The 16,009-nt window shown below is 52.4% G+C and overlaps 5 protein-coding genes, 1 non-coding gene and 1 pseudogene across 7 annotated transcripts; 4 read left to right on the top strand and 3 right to left on the bottom strand.

Moving 5' to 3' along the window:
* Nucleotides 1-870: 870 nt before the first annotated feature.
* Nucleotides 871-2,400, bottom strand: K489DRAFT_384254 (uncharacterized protein). Its single transcript, XM_033605818.1, has one exon. The coding sequence runs from the start codon at nt 2,123-2,125 to the stop codon at nt 1,085-1,087; it is 1,041 nt and encodes a 346-aa protein (XP_033456374.1). The 5' UTR covers nt 2,126-2,400; the 3' UTR covers nt 871-1,084.
* A 241-nt stretch (nt 2,401-2,641) lies between these two features.
* K489DRAFT_404545 (putative 40S ribosomal protein S4) lies at nt 2,642-3,852 on the bottom strand (the record flags this gene model as incomplete). Its single annotated transcript, XM_033607122.1, has 4 exons — nt 2,642-3,135; nt 3,198-3,259; nt 3,339-3,623; nt 3,701-3,852. 4 exons carry the CDS (start codon nt 3,850-3,852, stop codon nt 2,849-2,851), a joined length of 786 nt encoding a protein of 261 aa, XP_033456373.1. The 3' UTR covers nt 2,642-2,848.
* A 473-nt stretch (nt 3,853-4,325) lies between these two features.
* On the top strand, nt 4,326-4,410 carry K489DRAFT_t58. The gene has a single exon. It is a non-coding gene; the product is annotated as a tRNA-Val (tRNA).
* A 1,086-nt stretch (nt 4,411-5,496) lies between these two features.
* K489DRAFT_434636 (uncharacterized protein) lies at nt 5,497-9,208 on the top strand. The gene is made up of 2 exons (XM_033608564.1): nt 5,497-8,317; nt 8,383-9,208. Exons 1-2 carry the CDS (start codon nt 5,943-5,945, stop codon nt 8,909-8,911), a joined length of 2,904 nt encoding a protein of 967 aa, XP_033456372.1. The 5' UTR covers nt 5,497-5,942; the 3' UTR covers nt 8,912-9,208.
* A 516-nt stretch (nt 9,209-9,724) lies between these two features.
* Nucleotides 9,725-11,921, top strand: K489DRAFT_384252 (uncharacterized protein). The gene has a single exon (XM_033605817.1). It carries the CDS (start codon nt 9,832-9,834, stop codon nt 11,593-11,595), a length of 1,764 nt encoding a protein of 587 aa, XP_033456371.1. The 5' UTR covers nt 9,725-9,831; the 3' UTR covers nt 11,596-11,921.
* A 624-nt stretch (nt 11,922-12,545) lies between these two features.
* On the bottom strand, nt 12,546-13,198 carry K489DRAFT_418100 (annotated as a pseudogene; the record flags this gene model as incomplete). The annotated part of the gene is made up of 1 exon: nt 12,546-13,198. A coding segment is annotated over one exon (463 nt), but the record flags the coding sequence as incomplete, so codon positions are not given.
* Nucleotides 13,199-13,400: 202 nt separating this feature from the next.
* K489DRAFT_384251 (uncharacterized protein) lies at nt 13,401-16,009 on the top strand. Its single transcript, XM_033605816.1, has one exon. It carries the CDS (start codon nt 13,639-13,641, stop codon nt 15,598-15,600), a length of 1,962 nt encoding a protein of 653 aa, XP_033456370.1. The 5' UTR covers nt 13,401-13,638; the 3' UTR covers nt 15,601-16,009.

Here is a 16,009-nt window from a genome sequence, read left to right as displayed (position 1 = left end):
TCGGCTCCGAGGGAGCGAGTCTACGCCAGAAACCATCCTCATCTAGATAACGCGGATAGTCGTCTTGAGCAGGCACGATGGCATCCTCGTCGTCTCGAGCAGGTCGCTTGCCCTTCATGCCGACCGCCTTCGCGGTGGCAGGCTGGGTCTTATGCGGTATATTGTCTCGAACAGGCTGCTTGCCTTGCTTATTTCCTGCTTTGGTATTGGCAGATTCGGGAGCAGTCGACATTTTTCGGGGACCGTCCATCCTGTTCGGAGGCTCGCTTGGTTTGGTTTGAGGAATACTTGATTCTACTACTTGCTCGCTCAACCGCTCACCACGAGGACCTACCAGTGACGCCCGAGAACCGGCACCAGGCTTTTCAACCTCGGGCTCTTCTCTCGGGAGTGGAGTTTTCTTGTCGGGTTGAGAGGCATCAACCCCACCCGCCATCTCTGGTGCACCTGGATTCCAATCCATGAAGGGGTTCGAGGTCGCTGCAGCTCTCACCTCGTCGCTCACATCCTGTGGCGGCGAGCCTGGAGGCGGTACGCGAGTATTCAACATAGCCGCCGCGATGTCATCATTACTCGCGTCTTCTTGTGACCCATCAGGTGGTGCTTGCATCGTCCAGGGCTCGATCGGCAAAGAGAGGGACAACCCCGTCCACTGCTCGCATTCAGGATCTCCAAGGCCCATCCTCATCATACCGTTGAAAACAGTGTCACGACGAATGTGCTCTGCCTTGTTCTCCGCGCGCTTGATCGCGGAGGCACGTTTCTGTGCAGCTTTTCGTGCAGGGCCATGCGGCACGAAGACTGATGGATCTGCGAGACGAGGTCGTTGTTCGATCGGCACGCTAGGCGAGCTGCCTTTGATGTAAGTCTTGAGCTTGGAAATGCTGGCACGGATTCGAGCACGTGGTCGAGCGGCCGCTGCACACTCTGCGCAATGGCAATCAGGCAATTCTCCCTCGGTGTTCATGCTGAGAGAGTTGAGGGGAAATATGTCGGTTGATCCCCGACAGATATGGCCACAATGCTTGCGAAGGGGCTGCTCATCGGCAGCAAATGGCGGCGGACGTGGCCAGTCGAGTGCATCCTATGCTCCGGTGTAGGTACTCGGGTCGGTCTTCTTTCCCTGGACGATTCGCTGTTTTTTGCGGTCCCAAAATTTTCTCAAGATACCGAGCTCCATAGCAGCATCGCGCCGGTAGCGCTCCAGTTCGATTCTTTGCATGCAGTCGAATTGGACTCTCTGCTCGGCGTTCTTGAGGTAGACCGGGCAATCGGCGGCGACATTCACAAGCCATCGGCGACTGGAAGACTGATATTCCTTTTCTCGTTTCACAAACAGCTCACGCTCTTTGGTCTCAACCTCCTCCGCTGGTGGTGCAGACGCCACAACTTTGGCAGCGTGTCCGAATATGGTCATGGGTTCCTCGCGGACATCCTCGCGGGCATGTCTGTCCATCAGAAACGCTTGCGAGTGAAGGTATCCAGAAAGGCGCCATAAATATCGGTGACTTGCCCATTCATCCTGAGACTTCAAGCTGAATGATTGCTTCCGGGCTTTAGCGTAGATATCCTGAGGGTCAGTGGCCGCTGCGACCTCGGATCGACGCTTGATGAGGAGGTCGTACTGTTGCAGGTTGGTCAAGAACTTGGGATCTCTGCTTGGTGGGGGAAGCTGGCGGTGGATGATTTCGTTCTGCCAGCTTGGATCGGGATCACCAGTGTACCAGTATGGAACATCCACTGGAGGCAGGCCGCTTGTAGCTCTCCAAGGATTGTCGGAGCTCATCAATCGCGTTTGTCCCCGACTACTGGCCTCGCTAGAATCGGCTTCGTGAGTGGAATCGGCTCCGTGAGATGTAGTGTGCACTCCAGCATTGGATGGCCCCGTAGGCATCGAAGGCTGATAGTTGGCTGCTCCACCCTTTTCGCCGCGCGTTATCATGACATCGGGAGGCATTGAAGCTGTCGTTGCCTGTCCGGAACGGGCAAGGTTTGCGGTGGGTTGTTCCGCCATCGCTCGAGCAGGAGGTGTAAGATCAGGTGAAGGATCGTTGACAGTAGCTGACATCGGTGGAGAGAGGAGGTTCCGGACGAACTGATCGGCCAGCCGTTGCCGTCTCGACATCGTTTAGGCTTATAAAGTTTTATCAGCAAGCAACGCCGGCAATCCTGGTGACAAGCTGCTATCCCGCAAGTTTCCCAAATTGCAAAACTACCAGTGTTGCTGTCAATGCGAGCTTGGAGTCAAGACGATTGGACTCAGGCGATCTTGTCTGTCGACAGGTGGTAGCTTGGCTTGGAAAACGCGGCACTGCATACACAGATCTACGTCAGCGTTGCCATTCGCCTGCGGCCAGGGGGAGTGAGCAGAAGGATGGCCCACGAACCAGAAGTGATGGCCCTCGAGCGCTTTGAGTTGTGATGCGATGCAATGCTGGTTTCGTGCGATGGTATTGAAGACTTTCGTTTGTTTTGTTGTGAGGCCAACGAGAGACGGTAGCGATGTGTGAAAGATTAATGCGAGTGGGATCGATGCCGACAATTGCACATTGCACCGTGATGTTACAGATAACGAAGCGATGATGAAAATTAGTGTAGTAAAGGATGGAGAGGTTGAACATTTTGAAAAATTTCGTTTCTTCACTACTTGAAGTGCACCTGCTATGTCAAGAAAGTCATCGCCGGACGCCGGAGAAGGAACACTCATGCAGAAAACGGGCAATCACGCCTCGCAGAGAACTACCTCTGTCTGCACTGTACCTCCCCATGATATTGAAAGAGATTTTCGTCAAGTCGGAGAAGTTACAAACGAACACGGCGTATATGGTCATGGAAGGATCATTACACTCTAGTTCGCGGCGTTGTAAGCGCGTCTTCGGTCACGCTCCTCAGCAATGCTGAGCTTCACACCCTTGCCCTTGGGCAGGCTGACCCACGGCTTTTCACGGCCAATGACGAAGACGTTGGACTCACGAGTGGCAAACTCGTTGTCGATGGCGTCCTTGATGTGAACGATGTTGAAACCTCCATCGTGACGCTCACGGTGGGTGATGATACCAACACGACCCATGTTACGTCCACCAGTGGCCATGGCGATGACGCCAGTGTCGAATCGGATGAAGTCCTCAATCTTGCCTATAATCCATTTGTCAATTTCACATCCTCTCCATCTCATCCTCGGCAAATCGTATGCTTACCAGTCTCGAGGTTGATCTTGACGGTGTCGTTGACCTTGATCGCAGGGTCGGGGTATCGGATACTATAGAATTCTATCAGCTCTTGCGCCTGCCAAAACTTGGTCCAACGTCTGATAGACTGTTCACGGAGGAAATACTCACGTGCGTGCGTCATGCGTAACCAAGAATGGAATGCCGCCCTTGCCAAGTTGTACTCTCTTAACCTTGCCCAACTTGTATTGTGCCTCCTCGGATGTGATGCGGTGGACGGTGAAACGGCCCTTGGTGTCGTAGATCAACCGGAAGTTCTCGCCGGTCTTCTCGATTCCGATGACATCCATGAAACCAGCTGGGAAGGTAGGGTCGGTGCGGACCTTGCCATCGACCTTGATCAGGCGCTGCATGACAATGGCCTTGGTTTCGCGGGTGTTGAGCGCATACTTCAGTCTGCGTGGAGATTGTTTGTCAGAATAGCCGGACGGAAGTTGCGCGCCATATTGCGACCACTTTCGATTCCAACATACCGGTTGCGGATGAACACGACGAGAGGCATGCAGTCGCGCAGCTTGTGCGGACCGGGAGAGGCCTTGGGAGCATAAAGACCGCTGAGCTTGTCAAGCAGCCAGTGCTTGGGCGCTGACAGACGCTTCTGGTGCTTCTTAGGACCACGACCCATCTTTGCGGCAGGTGTTGTTGTTGATGTGTGTGAAGAAAGGAAAAAGTCAACACGTGCAGATGAAGTTCAGACGTCGGAGGCACGATCGGTGTGTATGGTGGTGTGAATTCGCACGAATGCTTGGTCGGAGGAACCTTTTTCCGGGTTGGAGTGCGACGCTGGGAGAAAATCTTGGCGCTCACGGGGCCGCAAATTTCACAGACGTCGGCTTCGAGAGGGAGAGAGATGTCGGCCACAACACAGCCATCATCGCCAGTGCATGTGCATTGCAGTATTGACAGTCAATCCTACATTTCTCACCCCATTTGATGCTCAAGTTTTGTTCTTTCTGATTCAGCACGAGAATTGACATGATCGATGGGTATATTCCGACTGCGAGGAGAACTCTGGAAGAGGGATTCGGGGCGCCCCAAACGCAACATTTAAGGCAATATATATTCAAATGGATCCGCAGATTCATCATCACAACATCTGGTTTCGTGGTGTAGTTGGTTATCACGTGAGTCTAACAATTGTTAGATGCACTCAAGGTCCCCGGTTCGAGCCCGGGCGAAATCATTTCTTTTGACTTTTTGATGCTCTCGTACTGTCTCTCTCTCTCCGACGTCCACAGAGACGACCAGGTCAATTTACTTTTTGACGTTGAGTTAGACAAGACGATCTGTATTTTGGGACTGATCAAAGTAGTCGTGACATCTAGAGAGTAATGGAGTTGGTGGTTTAAGGGCGTGGAGAATGTTTACAGCGTGAATCACAACTTGACATTTCTCTGGGTGAAGACGTCGTTCCATTGCGATGATACCGGATATTCTCCATCGGACAACTATTTGACTGGAGACTTCTTGTGGTCTTTTTCTGTGTGCTCCTATGATAGAGTAGAAAACCTCAAATATAGAAATGCCTCATCATTGACAATGTCATCTCATGCGATCTTCTTATTTGCCTGTTGATATTTGATGGTCTCTGGACATCATGCTAGGGTTGCACTTGGGGTAGTGGAAACGATGCATGTTCTCAGGCAGGAAGGAGCTCACGTGCGGAGAAGAGGGAGAGAGAGAGGATGATCTCTCCCCCAGATTCCTGTGTGCGCGCGTGTTATGCCGCAACATTTCGCATTTCCCCCTCCTGGCTTGCTTTCCTGCCCTCGGCTTTATCGGGTTCCCTTTGTGTGGTGGTAACGCCCCACATGATCAACAAGCGATGAGTGCCCACCTGGGCAGGTGAGTGCTACACGGGGCGTGTGCAAGTGTCACCTGGGAGGCGGTAGCCCCCAAGCTGCACGAAATGATGCATGCGTCATCACTAATCCATACACGCTACCCACCTGTGCTTAAGTATTATCCATGCTTAAGTACAATATTATCCATGGATCGTTCCAAACTGGGAAGGTTCTAAAGGTTGTTGAGTTGATCCCCTCGGATATGGAAAGAATGGATATGACACTGTATACTGTGCTTAAGCTGCATTGCATGGCCTGGATCCCGTGACAACTTCTGGTCTGCCGATGCCTTTCTGTACTGGGTAGTCCTGCACATCGCTCGTGGTGTGCAAACGTTTCGTGATTCTGTCTGCGTTGACCGTGACAAATCATTGCACCACACCTATCGCTTGCCTACATTTTCTACACCTCCTTGCTCCTCCTCTGGAACAGTTACGCTTACAGTATATTTATCCCTTAGATCATTATCATTCAGGGGTCAGATCTACCCGTCATGTATCTACAATAGTCTTCAGGCTATCACATCGGACCGGCGTCCGATCGACCCGCGGCCAAGGAAATCCCAACCCAAGCCCGAGGGTTTCACTTCCAAACACCCACTAGTCACCGCCACTCTATCAAACATATACCTCGTGGCCCGACAGCCTCACCATTCCTCTCCAAAAGTTTCTCTTCCTTCACGCAGACCTTATCTACCATCTTGCTTCCCATCTTCAACAGATGCGAGTCTGATAATCCCTCTGCGCGACCAGTAGGTTGTTGCAAACCCCCATCGTCGCCTTTATCGCCGCCACCGACGCTGCGCTTTCCCCGCAATCAGTCGATAACAAAGCCGAGAGCGTGCGTCACGTCGCGCGAACCGCCACCAACCATGCATCCCCTACGGCTTCTCTTCTTTTTCGTATTCGGCATCTTCAGTTTCGTCATCTTACTCGGTATCGGCCAGTCGCCATCGGAAGACGATTCCGAAGATGACCAGCAGAGAAATCCTGGCCCATCGTTCGACTGGCGCGCGCCTTCGTCGTCATTGTTCCCACCATCCGCCGTCATCAGTCTGACCGATGACAACTCCACCTTCTTCCTGGCCCGACCTGCAGCGTTTGGCCCGTTGTTGCCCACCAAGAGCTTGAGTGGTCAGTTATGGATCGGAAGTGGATTCGGTGATGATCAACGGCCAGGGCGAGGAGGAGGCGGCTTCAGCGCCGGTGCCGAGGGAGAATTAGGTTGCAGCGATGTTCCTGGCTGGTACGACGGGGACTATCTGCCTCGCATCAGCAGCAACAGTGGGAAACGCACAGGCGCAGATATCTGGAAGACAAGTTCAAGTCCACGGATTGCGGGCAGTGCTGGATCAAGGAAGCAATCGACGCCTGGGAGCGATGCCGACTCAGAACTTGACGATCGGTCAACGACACCAGCCGAGAGAGATGGTACAGACGACCATCTCCATCATCCTTTGCCCGCTTCTGGTGGCATCAAGACCAACGGCGAGTCCCTGCGCGGAAGCAGCATAAAGACGACGCACGCAGACATTCAATCACTACAGGAGAGCGCCGAAATCGCTGGCAAGATCGTATTGCTGAGCAGAGGAGGTTGTGGATTCTTGGAAAAGGTCAAATGGGTACAGCGTCGAGGTGGCGTTGCTTTGATCGTTGGTGATGATGTTCGCGGTGGTCAATTGGTGACCATGTATGCGCGCGGCGACACCTCCAACGTCACCATCCCTGCACTCTTCACCAGCCACACGACAGCGCATCTGCTATCAAGCTTGATTCCCGCCGAAAAGGGTGTCCAGCCCGGCCGACAAGAACAAGCTGGGTCTAACAAACCTGATGAATTTGCGACATCGGACTCCGCAGAGCGAAAATCCGACACAAGCTCAATCGAAGATATGACTGCGCTCGAAGTTCCTCAGAGTTGGTTCCGCAGTCTTTTTGGATTGTCTCCTAGGAAGTCTCTGAGCTACGGCAGAAGACCACCCAGCAGCGGCTCGCGAGAGTGGATCTACCCCAATGGCAAGGAGGACAACCAAGGAGCAGGTGATAGCGCACAAACTTCCACCGGATCTTCGAAAGCGTCCCCTGCGCCTGCTGCGAAGAAAATTGACGACGGCTTCGTGATTGGAGTGCACGATTGGAGAGACCCTGATATGGTTGCCCAGCAATCAGAGGATCGGCAGAGATCATCGGGCAGCGCTGCGGCTTCAACCGAGGCTCGCACGGTGCAAAACAGTGCGCGCATCGCAAAGGATGGTAGCAGCACTCCTGCAAGTGGTATCTCGGAATCATCTGCAGGAAAAGGCGACGTCTCTGACGAGGCGACCCGGGAATTTGAAAATCAACGCGCAGGCGAGAGCTATGGATCATCTCTCGGTCGACTGTTCCGACACTTCTTTTCTGAAAGTCATCCGGACGTGTATGACGTCGATGTGAAGGATTCTTCAGATCAGCTACACGACAGCAGCTCAACCAAAGCACCGTCACGGCTGACGCAACACAATCCCCACATGGCCCATGTATCGCCTGCACAACAAGATGATGACGCTCAACCTCAGCTACCACCACATCGCGAGGGTTTATGGATCACCCTTTCTCCGACCACAATGTCCTCCTCACCTTTCTTTGATACCCTTCTCGTGCTTGTTGTCTCGCCGCTTGTGACCTTGACGGTCGTGTATGCATTACTTCTACTGCGTGCTCGAATCCGCCGACGCCGCTGGCGAGCACCCAAATCGGTTGTCGAGCAATTGCCCGTGAGGACATATCACACCATCCCTCCGAGCACGGCGAACACATCGCCCACCGCTTCCGTCATCCTTTCACCTCATCCTGAGGCTAACGATGATTTGATTGCTAATGCCGAAACACCCTTATTACGATCTTCCACTTCTTCATTGAGAAGCATCAATTCCACTTCATCTCAAAACCATCATCACCACCAGCATGCCCGAACGGCGCCCGGCGAGTCAACCACCGACCAGGAGCACGCCGAAGGAGGCGAATCACCCACATCACCGCTCCTACGTTCAACATCCGCATCTATCCCGACTGCATCAAGACCAGGACAGGAACGACCCGCGCTCGCATCTTCCTCAAACACCACCTCCAGCGCCGCGGCCCTCGCCGAATGGCGGCGTCGCTACGGCGGCAAGCAGCGCGAATGCGTCGTCTGCCTAGAAGAATATATCGACGGCGTCAGCCGCGTGATGAGTTTACCCTGCGGTCACGAATTCCACGTGGAATGCATGTACGTCATCACCACTCCTCCATCCCCAAGTAAAGACGTATCCATACTGACACATTCCCCCACAGTACTCCTTGGCTCACCACTCGCCGCCGCACCTGTCCAATCTGCAAAGGAGACGTCGTTCGCTCCCTCGCCTCCTCATCCCTCTCGCCCAAATCACCGCCACCACCCCCATCCTCCTCCGCCACTTTCTCCGCTGCTCTCCCGCCTCCTCGGCGACGGAGACCCTCCTCTCCTCCATCTGCGACTATCATGCCGGCGCAGTCCCAGCACTCCTTAACAAGTCGGCGCGACAACCCGGGCCACGACAGAGTCGTCGAAACGGAACTCGAAGACCGCAATGCGTTCGTCCTTTCAAACCACAATCATCGCGATGAAGATTTAAATCCTACATCATCTTCATCTGCGACGGCTTCAACGAGAGCCGCAGCGCCGGTTCGACCATCGACGACGGCCGAGCCTCGAAGAACGGTTCTCCTCAGCCGCGATTTCGAAGCGGATGAGGATCTTGAGCGAGGGAGTGCTGCCGTCATTGGTATCACGGGGCAGGAAGATGCGGGGAGGAGCGAGAGTCAGCGCAGGAAAAGTCGTTGACTGATGCATGAAATGTAAAAGGAAATGAATATCGGAATGGAGTTTGATTAGGGTTTTGGGCCGGTGCGATTTTGTTCGAGGTCCTCGGCGGGGATTGTCATTCTGGCTCTGCGTTTGTGCTTTGGCGGTAATTATGACCCTTCAAATTTTTTGCTCTGCTGAGGTCTTTGGGAATTCTTCCTCTGATTCTTATGGTTTGTATGAATGAAGGAATGAATTTGAATCAAATCGAATTGGACGATTTCGACGTGTGTGTATATGCGTGGCGCGGACACCCCGAATACAGATTTTGCCCGTGTCTGCTGCATCATTGAACAGATACATAGGTAGGCATGCTCTGATGATCCATTGATTCAAAATTCTCTGGAATTGCTGGGAGGGCACGCCTTGCAGCTTATGTTGTGTTGTGAATTCACTTTGCCGAAAATTTACCCAGGTACCTCTCCAACCTGTAGGTCAGTACCTGCCTAGGTACCCTGTTCTTTTCCTTTCACTGATCAAGACAACGGGGAGCGCGGATGGGTTGACTGCCGTTGTGGGCCGATTCCTGGCCGGTGAATGGGGTTTCAACAATGATGACGGCGACGATGATGATACTGATGTGTGTGCCTTCCATCTTTCGCATTGGTCGCATTCCATGGGATTTCCCGCAAATTCAATATTATTATGGTTGTTTCCGTGCGCTTTATGTAGACTGCAGGTAAGTGGGTGAATGGGTGGGTAGGTGAGTGAGCGTGTGGATGGTTCCTTCCCATCTGCACGATTCATTTTCCAATCGGGAAACAATCTTTTGGGTTGATTACCATCGTGTGCACTTGTCCGCTTCTACTCTACACATTCTTTTCATCGAAAGGTTTACTCTGCTTGTTTTTATCTTTTTGTCGAGGCTCAAAGCGTGTGTCCAAGTTCATGACTGTGACATGGCGATGTCGTTGGGATTCGCCAGTGTGTTCACTCCGATCAATGGGTCGTCTTCGGTCGTCGATGGCGTCGAAAAGAAGCCTACAGACCTACTGAATGGGCACAAAGAGCTTGACCGACGGCAGGAAAACCGACGAGAAGAGCGAATAGAAGAGCAGGGACAACAACGGCAAGCACAACAACGAGAACAAGGGCCGCAACCAGGTCATCAGAGTACACAAGAGTCTGGTCCCAGTCCGGACAAGAACATGCCTTATGAGAGCCCTCCGATCAACCAACGATCAGCACGCTCAGCACGCTCAAGACGAATCTACTCCAAAGCCGACCGTCAACTGGAAGCACTGAGAAAGCGCGTCGCCTGGAACATCGACGTCGCTTATCGAGGCACCGGCGATTTACAAACGAAGTACGAACCGAACGGCAGTTCGTTAAACGTTGGACAGGAGGAATGGGATGCCCTGTGGGTCATACAGGACCATATCGAGGCATGGAGGGTTGTGAATAGCGATCCGGAATCTTCATTACAGGCGAGAAAAGCTGCTCTGAACGTCGTTCTCAAGGATCGAATTTGGTTTTGGAATAAGACTCCGGAGCCTGGGTCGAAGGCTGTTGTCGAGAATGAAGGCAATGACCAAGCGTCTAATAGCAGCGAGTCGTTGGAGAACAGGAAAGCTCGAAAGAAGCTTGACTTGTCCGTTGATCCGATGGGTACTTCAGATGCCAAGGCACAAGCTATCGATGACGACGACGTTCCTTTGGCGAGTCTACTGCCGAAAAAGAGGAAGATGCTGACTTTCAGGCACTTTCCGGACGCCTCTTGCAGAAACGACTTCGAGTCTGGTCATGTCGCGCCCAAGCCAAGTAGCACAAGTCATATCGTCTCCGATGGTCACAAACACAGAAAGATTGTCCGGAAAGACAATGATCGATCCGCCAGATCGGACCATACTACTGTGACCAAATCAACTCTGGTTATCAAGCCGCAATCTTCATCCTCGGCACCAGTGGCTTCTAATCCCAGGCACAGTCCTACAGCGTCGCGCGCAGTTCCGAGCAGGAGACCTCCTTCGCTCGCCAACACCAGTGCAATGTCTAACAAAGACATCGATTGCGATGACAACATTGCCCTCACGCCTCGTTGGCCTCAGATCCAAAACCAAGGAATGGCTAGCCGATCGAATTTCTCCGCAGTCACCATGGAGAGCGTTCGAAACTGTGTTCAAGAGCCACTTATCCTTTCTCCGCAAAGCCACACTACTAATATCTTCAAACGCGAACCGCTTCCTACACCACTGCCGACTGATTCTGAAACGACAGGGCACGAAAGTACCCACCCACCCTATAATCATCAGAGATTTGACTACGGAAACATGCCTCTCCCTGCAAGAGACGCCGTACAATCTCAAAAGTGTCCCGACCTGTGGAACGCTTTTACGCCCGTCATTCTACCAGAGGAGCCTTCTTGCATCTCGTATCCAGTTTTAGCGCCGCACAATCACGAAACAATCACTATATCTGACAATGGCTGCGACGAAATACACGTCTCCACAACCAACGATAGCGCAGACATGACCAACAATTCATCGTTACATTCGACCAACCATCCACAATCGCGGCAACATGAAACCTCCTACCATCATCGCTCTGACTCGAGAGAAGCAACGATCAGACGTATCCATTTGCTGCAGCAGCAAGCCGCAGTGGAACTGACACAAATTAAATTACAACTTGCGCTGGACGAGCTACAGGCGTCCAATCTGTGAGTCATCGAGAAGAAATTCGCCCAATGGAGACGGGCACGAGGCCCTCTGGTTTGAGGTACATGCTGCAGGCAAGTGGACGTTCCTTCCTTCGTTAGATATTCTGAAACGAATGCCAACACACCACCTTCCGATAATTTCTATTGTCTTCTATGCAAAGGCACGTGGAGAGCGATGCACGGTTTGTCATCCATCCATCCACGATCGATGGAAAATGAAGGTCCTAGGTCATCGAAGAAAATTTGTTAGGTCGAGATACGGGAGAGGTCTATCAGATTGGGCAACATCCATCTTGTACCGGGACAATTCTCCCTCGAATCGATACTGGTAAATTCTTTTCGATACGCCCCCTTTCGATAATTTCTTATCCTACATGAGAACCGCTGAGAGTGACGCGCGTCCACGCCCTCATCTACGATGGAGGATATTCTCGTAAGTCATCGACCAAAGGTTGCCAAATGGAGATGTAGAGGGGGCGCTTTAGGTTGAGGAACACACCCTGCAGGCGGCCGTTTCTTCCCTCGGTGGTTATTTCCGAACAATTTCAAACACACCGCCTGCTGATGATTTCTTCTTCCATGGAAAACCTACACTGAGGGCGATGCACACCCTATCATCACATCCACGATGGATGCGAAATTTCTATCTTCATGTGGCCTGCCGTTGAGAGTTCTATTTCGTGGCGTCGCAAGAGTCGTTGTGCTCCGTGCTCCATGCTGCGTGGGATTGGCGTGGCGCACATCATATTCTGTTCAGGGCCCCGACTAAGGGTGCCTTCCCGCTTCCCGCGGGCGGCTGGGCGAAGTCAAATTTACCTGGCTCCGCCCTGCCTGCCCGTGCCTGGTAACAGTATGACGCGTTCGTCACGGTTTTTTTTCCGTGGCCAGCGACTTCCCCGTGGGATTCTTCGCTAGGCACGATTTCTGTGTCCCTTAGCCAATTTCTTAAATCTACGAAAATGGCTATAAGATGCTTTCCTGATAATCGGGTGGATTGTGCTATGTTCTTAGTCTGCGGGACAGGCCCATTTCTCTATCTCTGCGAGATTTCTTCCACGCGCCCATCTCCAAAATCTCGTCCAGAGAATGGATACCAATCTACTGTTATGTGCTTTAGCATATGCATGTTGCTTCGAGTCATTACCTAGTCTTTGCTGTGAACGACAACTTCGGTGCCTGGAGTCCCTTTCGGAAGAGGCGGTGAAGATAAATTTGAGGAAGTGACTCGATGATGTACACGTGCAAATTCAGAAGGCGTTCCGATCGATGGACCACGCCTCATTTCCGTACAATATAGAAGGGCTGATCGATATCTCCACAAAGCAATGTGCAAATTATCACGCGGCACGTCCATCGCTAGAGGAGGGAGGTTGAATCGAAGCACGCCTCCGATTACTAGGATCACCCGATCGCTAGGTGTCGGGGAGGTGGAGCTAATTTGAGAATCCATCGTTGAAGTGAACTCTAGATTCTTGGGTAACGAAGATGTACGAATCGCACGCTTCGTGGGTGTAGCACGATTGGGTGTGACCGCTGGAAAAAAGGGTTGAGAGATGAGGGAATGAAGTGAAACGAGATCTGCCTGCTGCAGGGGCGAAAGTGCAGGCAAGATTGGTTTTCTTGAGTCATCGTCCAGATGTAGAGGATATTTTGGGGGCCATGATAGGAAAACTCATGTGCGGACGCTTCGTCAATCTTGAGGCGGAGTGACTGTGCCGCACACGTGCATATTGGGCATTGGGTGCTCATTCCTTGACGCAATCGACAACATCCCTCTGGCGCTTCTGCTCACACAAAATTTCCGGACGCATCCCCTTACCCACCTGCAACTAGATTCATCCCCTTGCTCAATGTCTTTCGATCCTGGCTCCGACCTCATCCCCTTTTTCTGGAGCACTCTTCAATATCTCGTGTTTCCATACCTTCGTCCACCCCCTCCCTAACATTTTATATTTTCTCGTCCGGCTTTTGCGGTTCTCACCAATTTCTGTCTTTCCGTCCACCCTATATCGCCCTCGTCAGTGGGCCTGGGTGCCTTTGCTTCGAGATGACGGATTTCATTCATGATGCTTCTGCTCCTTCTCACAACTTTCGATTTGAGTCTGACGCAAACATCCTTCATGCGCAGTCACCTCCACGACGGACGCAGCAGGAAACTCACCAGTCCTTGAATATGGTGCCACATCCGCTCATGGACAACCATCAAGCGCTCCAATCTGCTGCTAATATCTTCCGAGAGACGACTCCCATCGAGCGCGGAGGGCAAACTCCTGAGACCGCTGACGGGTCTCGCGCTAATGAAGAAGTCAAATACCTCAAGCTCTTCAATCGCGTCAAGATGAATATGGAAGTTTTAAGGCGAGGTACAGGCAAAATGACCACGAAGTATACGCGTCGTGGAGACGGGCCCAACCCTGGCAATAGTGCATTCAAGAGACTCAACAAACTCCAAGATCGCCAGCACACTTTTATGACTCTACCTACCGGCTCTAGCGGACTGTCAGAATTCAAGGCAACAGAAAAGCAAAAGATCCTTGAAAAATGGGCTCGCATCGTCCGCGACTACCACCCTCACCGTTCGCGTACGCGCGAGAGCTTGACTCAGTCGGATATTGAATCTCTGCGTGGCACGATTTCGGTTGCAGCGCAGCGGCGTCGACCTGACGAGATCATGTCCGGCTCTGCTCTTCAAGACAACAGTCACCCTGCTCCTAGGAATGGCGGTGCGTTGAATGTTGTATCGCATAGTCGTACAGATCACCAACCTTCGCATCGTACCACAATAATACTCCCGCAGGATGATCCTGTACCAACAGCAGTGATGACACTGTCATCCTCCACCGAAGTTGCTGGGCCGAGTCACGCGAAGCGGAGAAAGACAACTCACGACAACCGAGACAATGCGGAAGCCTCCGAATCTAGTGCAAGCTTTGTGGCGAATGAAAGACGCAGGAAACGCCCTACGCTTTCAGGATCGACGAGGCCTGACCGGCCTGGCAGAACCTCGCCAGTAACTGTACCAGCTACAGGAGAGCAGGTCATCGGCTCCAATGCACCAAATTCTCTACAGTCTAGTACAGCAGTCAGTACTATCGCCACACCGCCTTCTCCTACATCTGCAAACAAAGAGCCGGCATCGTCACGTAAGAGCCTCATCGTTATTCTCAAGATACCACCTGGTCATCGCTCATTCTTCAATCTAGAAACGACCTCCAGAGATAACGATGTCATCGCCTTGGTCCGTGAGCGTCAGCTCATGCCTGCCCCAATTGCCACTGTATCGGCAATGGAAATACAGCCGGACGTGTTTCGCGTCCAAGAGATTCCTGAACGGCTGCATCTTCAGCATCCCAACCTCCCGCCTCAGCACATTAGCGATCAGCCTCAGCAAATAACCTCCCGGGACGTTGCCTGCCCGTCCGGAAACATAATCGCACCTGTCCCTTTTGCACACTGGGATCATGTATCTGAGCCGCAGGACGAGTCATCTTCTGTGGCCTCGGTCGGGGCACCCATTTATGCTTCTGCCTTGGTCTCAAGTGATCCTGTCGCTCGCCGTGACGAGGCCACAGCGCAATCGTCCTCTGTGCTTGACATGACCGGCACCACGCCCTTTGACTCAAATGCAACGCTGCCTCATAGCCTTTCTGCGATTGGCCGCAGCCTCAAGAACGAGCCCATCCTCATGCCCGATAGAGATGAGAACCTAGAACCCACATCTCACCGCAACCCTAGCCCATCGCCGCAAATTCCTCTGGCTACCCACGAAGCACAGCCGGAAGCGACATTTCGAATGCCTCAGCTTCAGACTATGTCGGCCGTAGCCCAGATCAAGGAGCTTGAGCTACTTGCGCAAGTGGCTGCAGCCGAAGAGGAAGCATCTTATCACAAGCAGAGAAAGCTCAAGCTTCGGTATGAAATCTATAAGTTGGAGCAGTCTCAAGAGCAAGTCGCCTTCGTCTCGACGAACGTGTGTCATGGCTTACCGTCTCCTCCGAGCCAGGAATGACGGTGGTCGCCTTGGAACAAAATGAGAGACGGAAGAGATCTTCTTAGCAGACGTCGCGATAACCTTCCGCCGCAGGATTCTGGCTGTCACGACATTGGTTCGGGCGTGTAAGCATGCGCGGCCTTCGCACAGAATTTCCCAATCGGGAAAGCTTAACGCGGGGAACCCCAACGCGGTCCATACCCCAACGCGGTCCAAGGCATCAAAGAGCATAGCATTCAACAATTGATTGCTCTACCAATTATTGTTGAAATACCTTCAAATTGAAAAACATGGTAGATCAATACTAACTCTTATGATACACAGGTTCTTGCGTTATGGTCTGGACGGCCACACTTGCTACACTTTCTAATACGCTTCACGGGCCTCGGCATCTCCTCCTGGATTTGTGCTTCTACCTCCTCTTGTT

This window comes from Dissoconium aciculare (assembly GCF_010015565.1).
Source record: "Dissoconium aciculare CBS 342.82 unplaced genomic scaffold K489scaffold_14, whole genome shotgun sequence".
Taxonomy (NCBI): Eukaryota; Fungi; Ascomycota; class Dothideomycetes; order Mycosphaerellales; family Dissoconiaceae; genus Dissoconium; species Dissoconium aciculare.
This window is presented reverse-complemented; position numbering and strand designations above follow the sequence as displayed.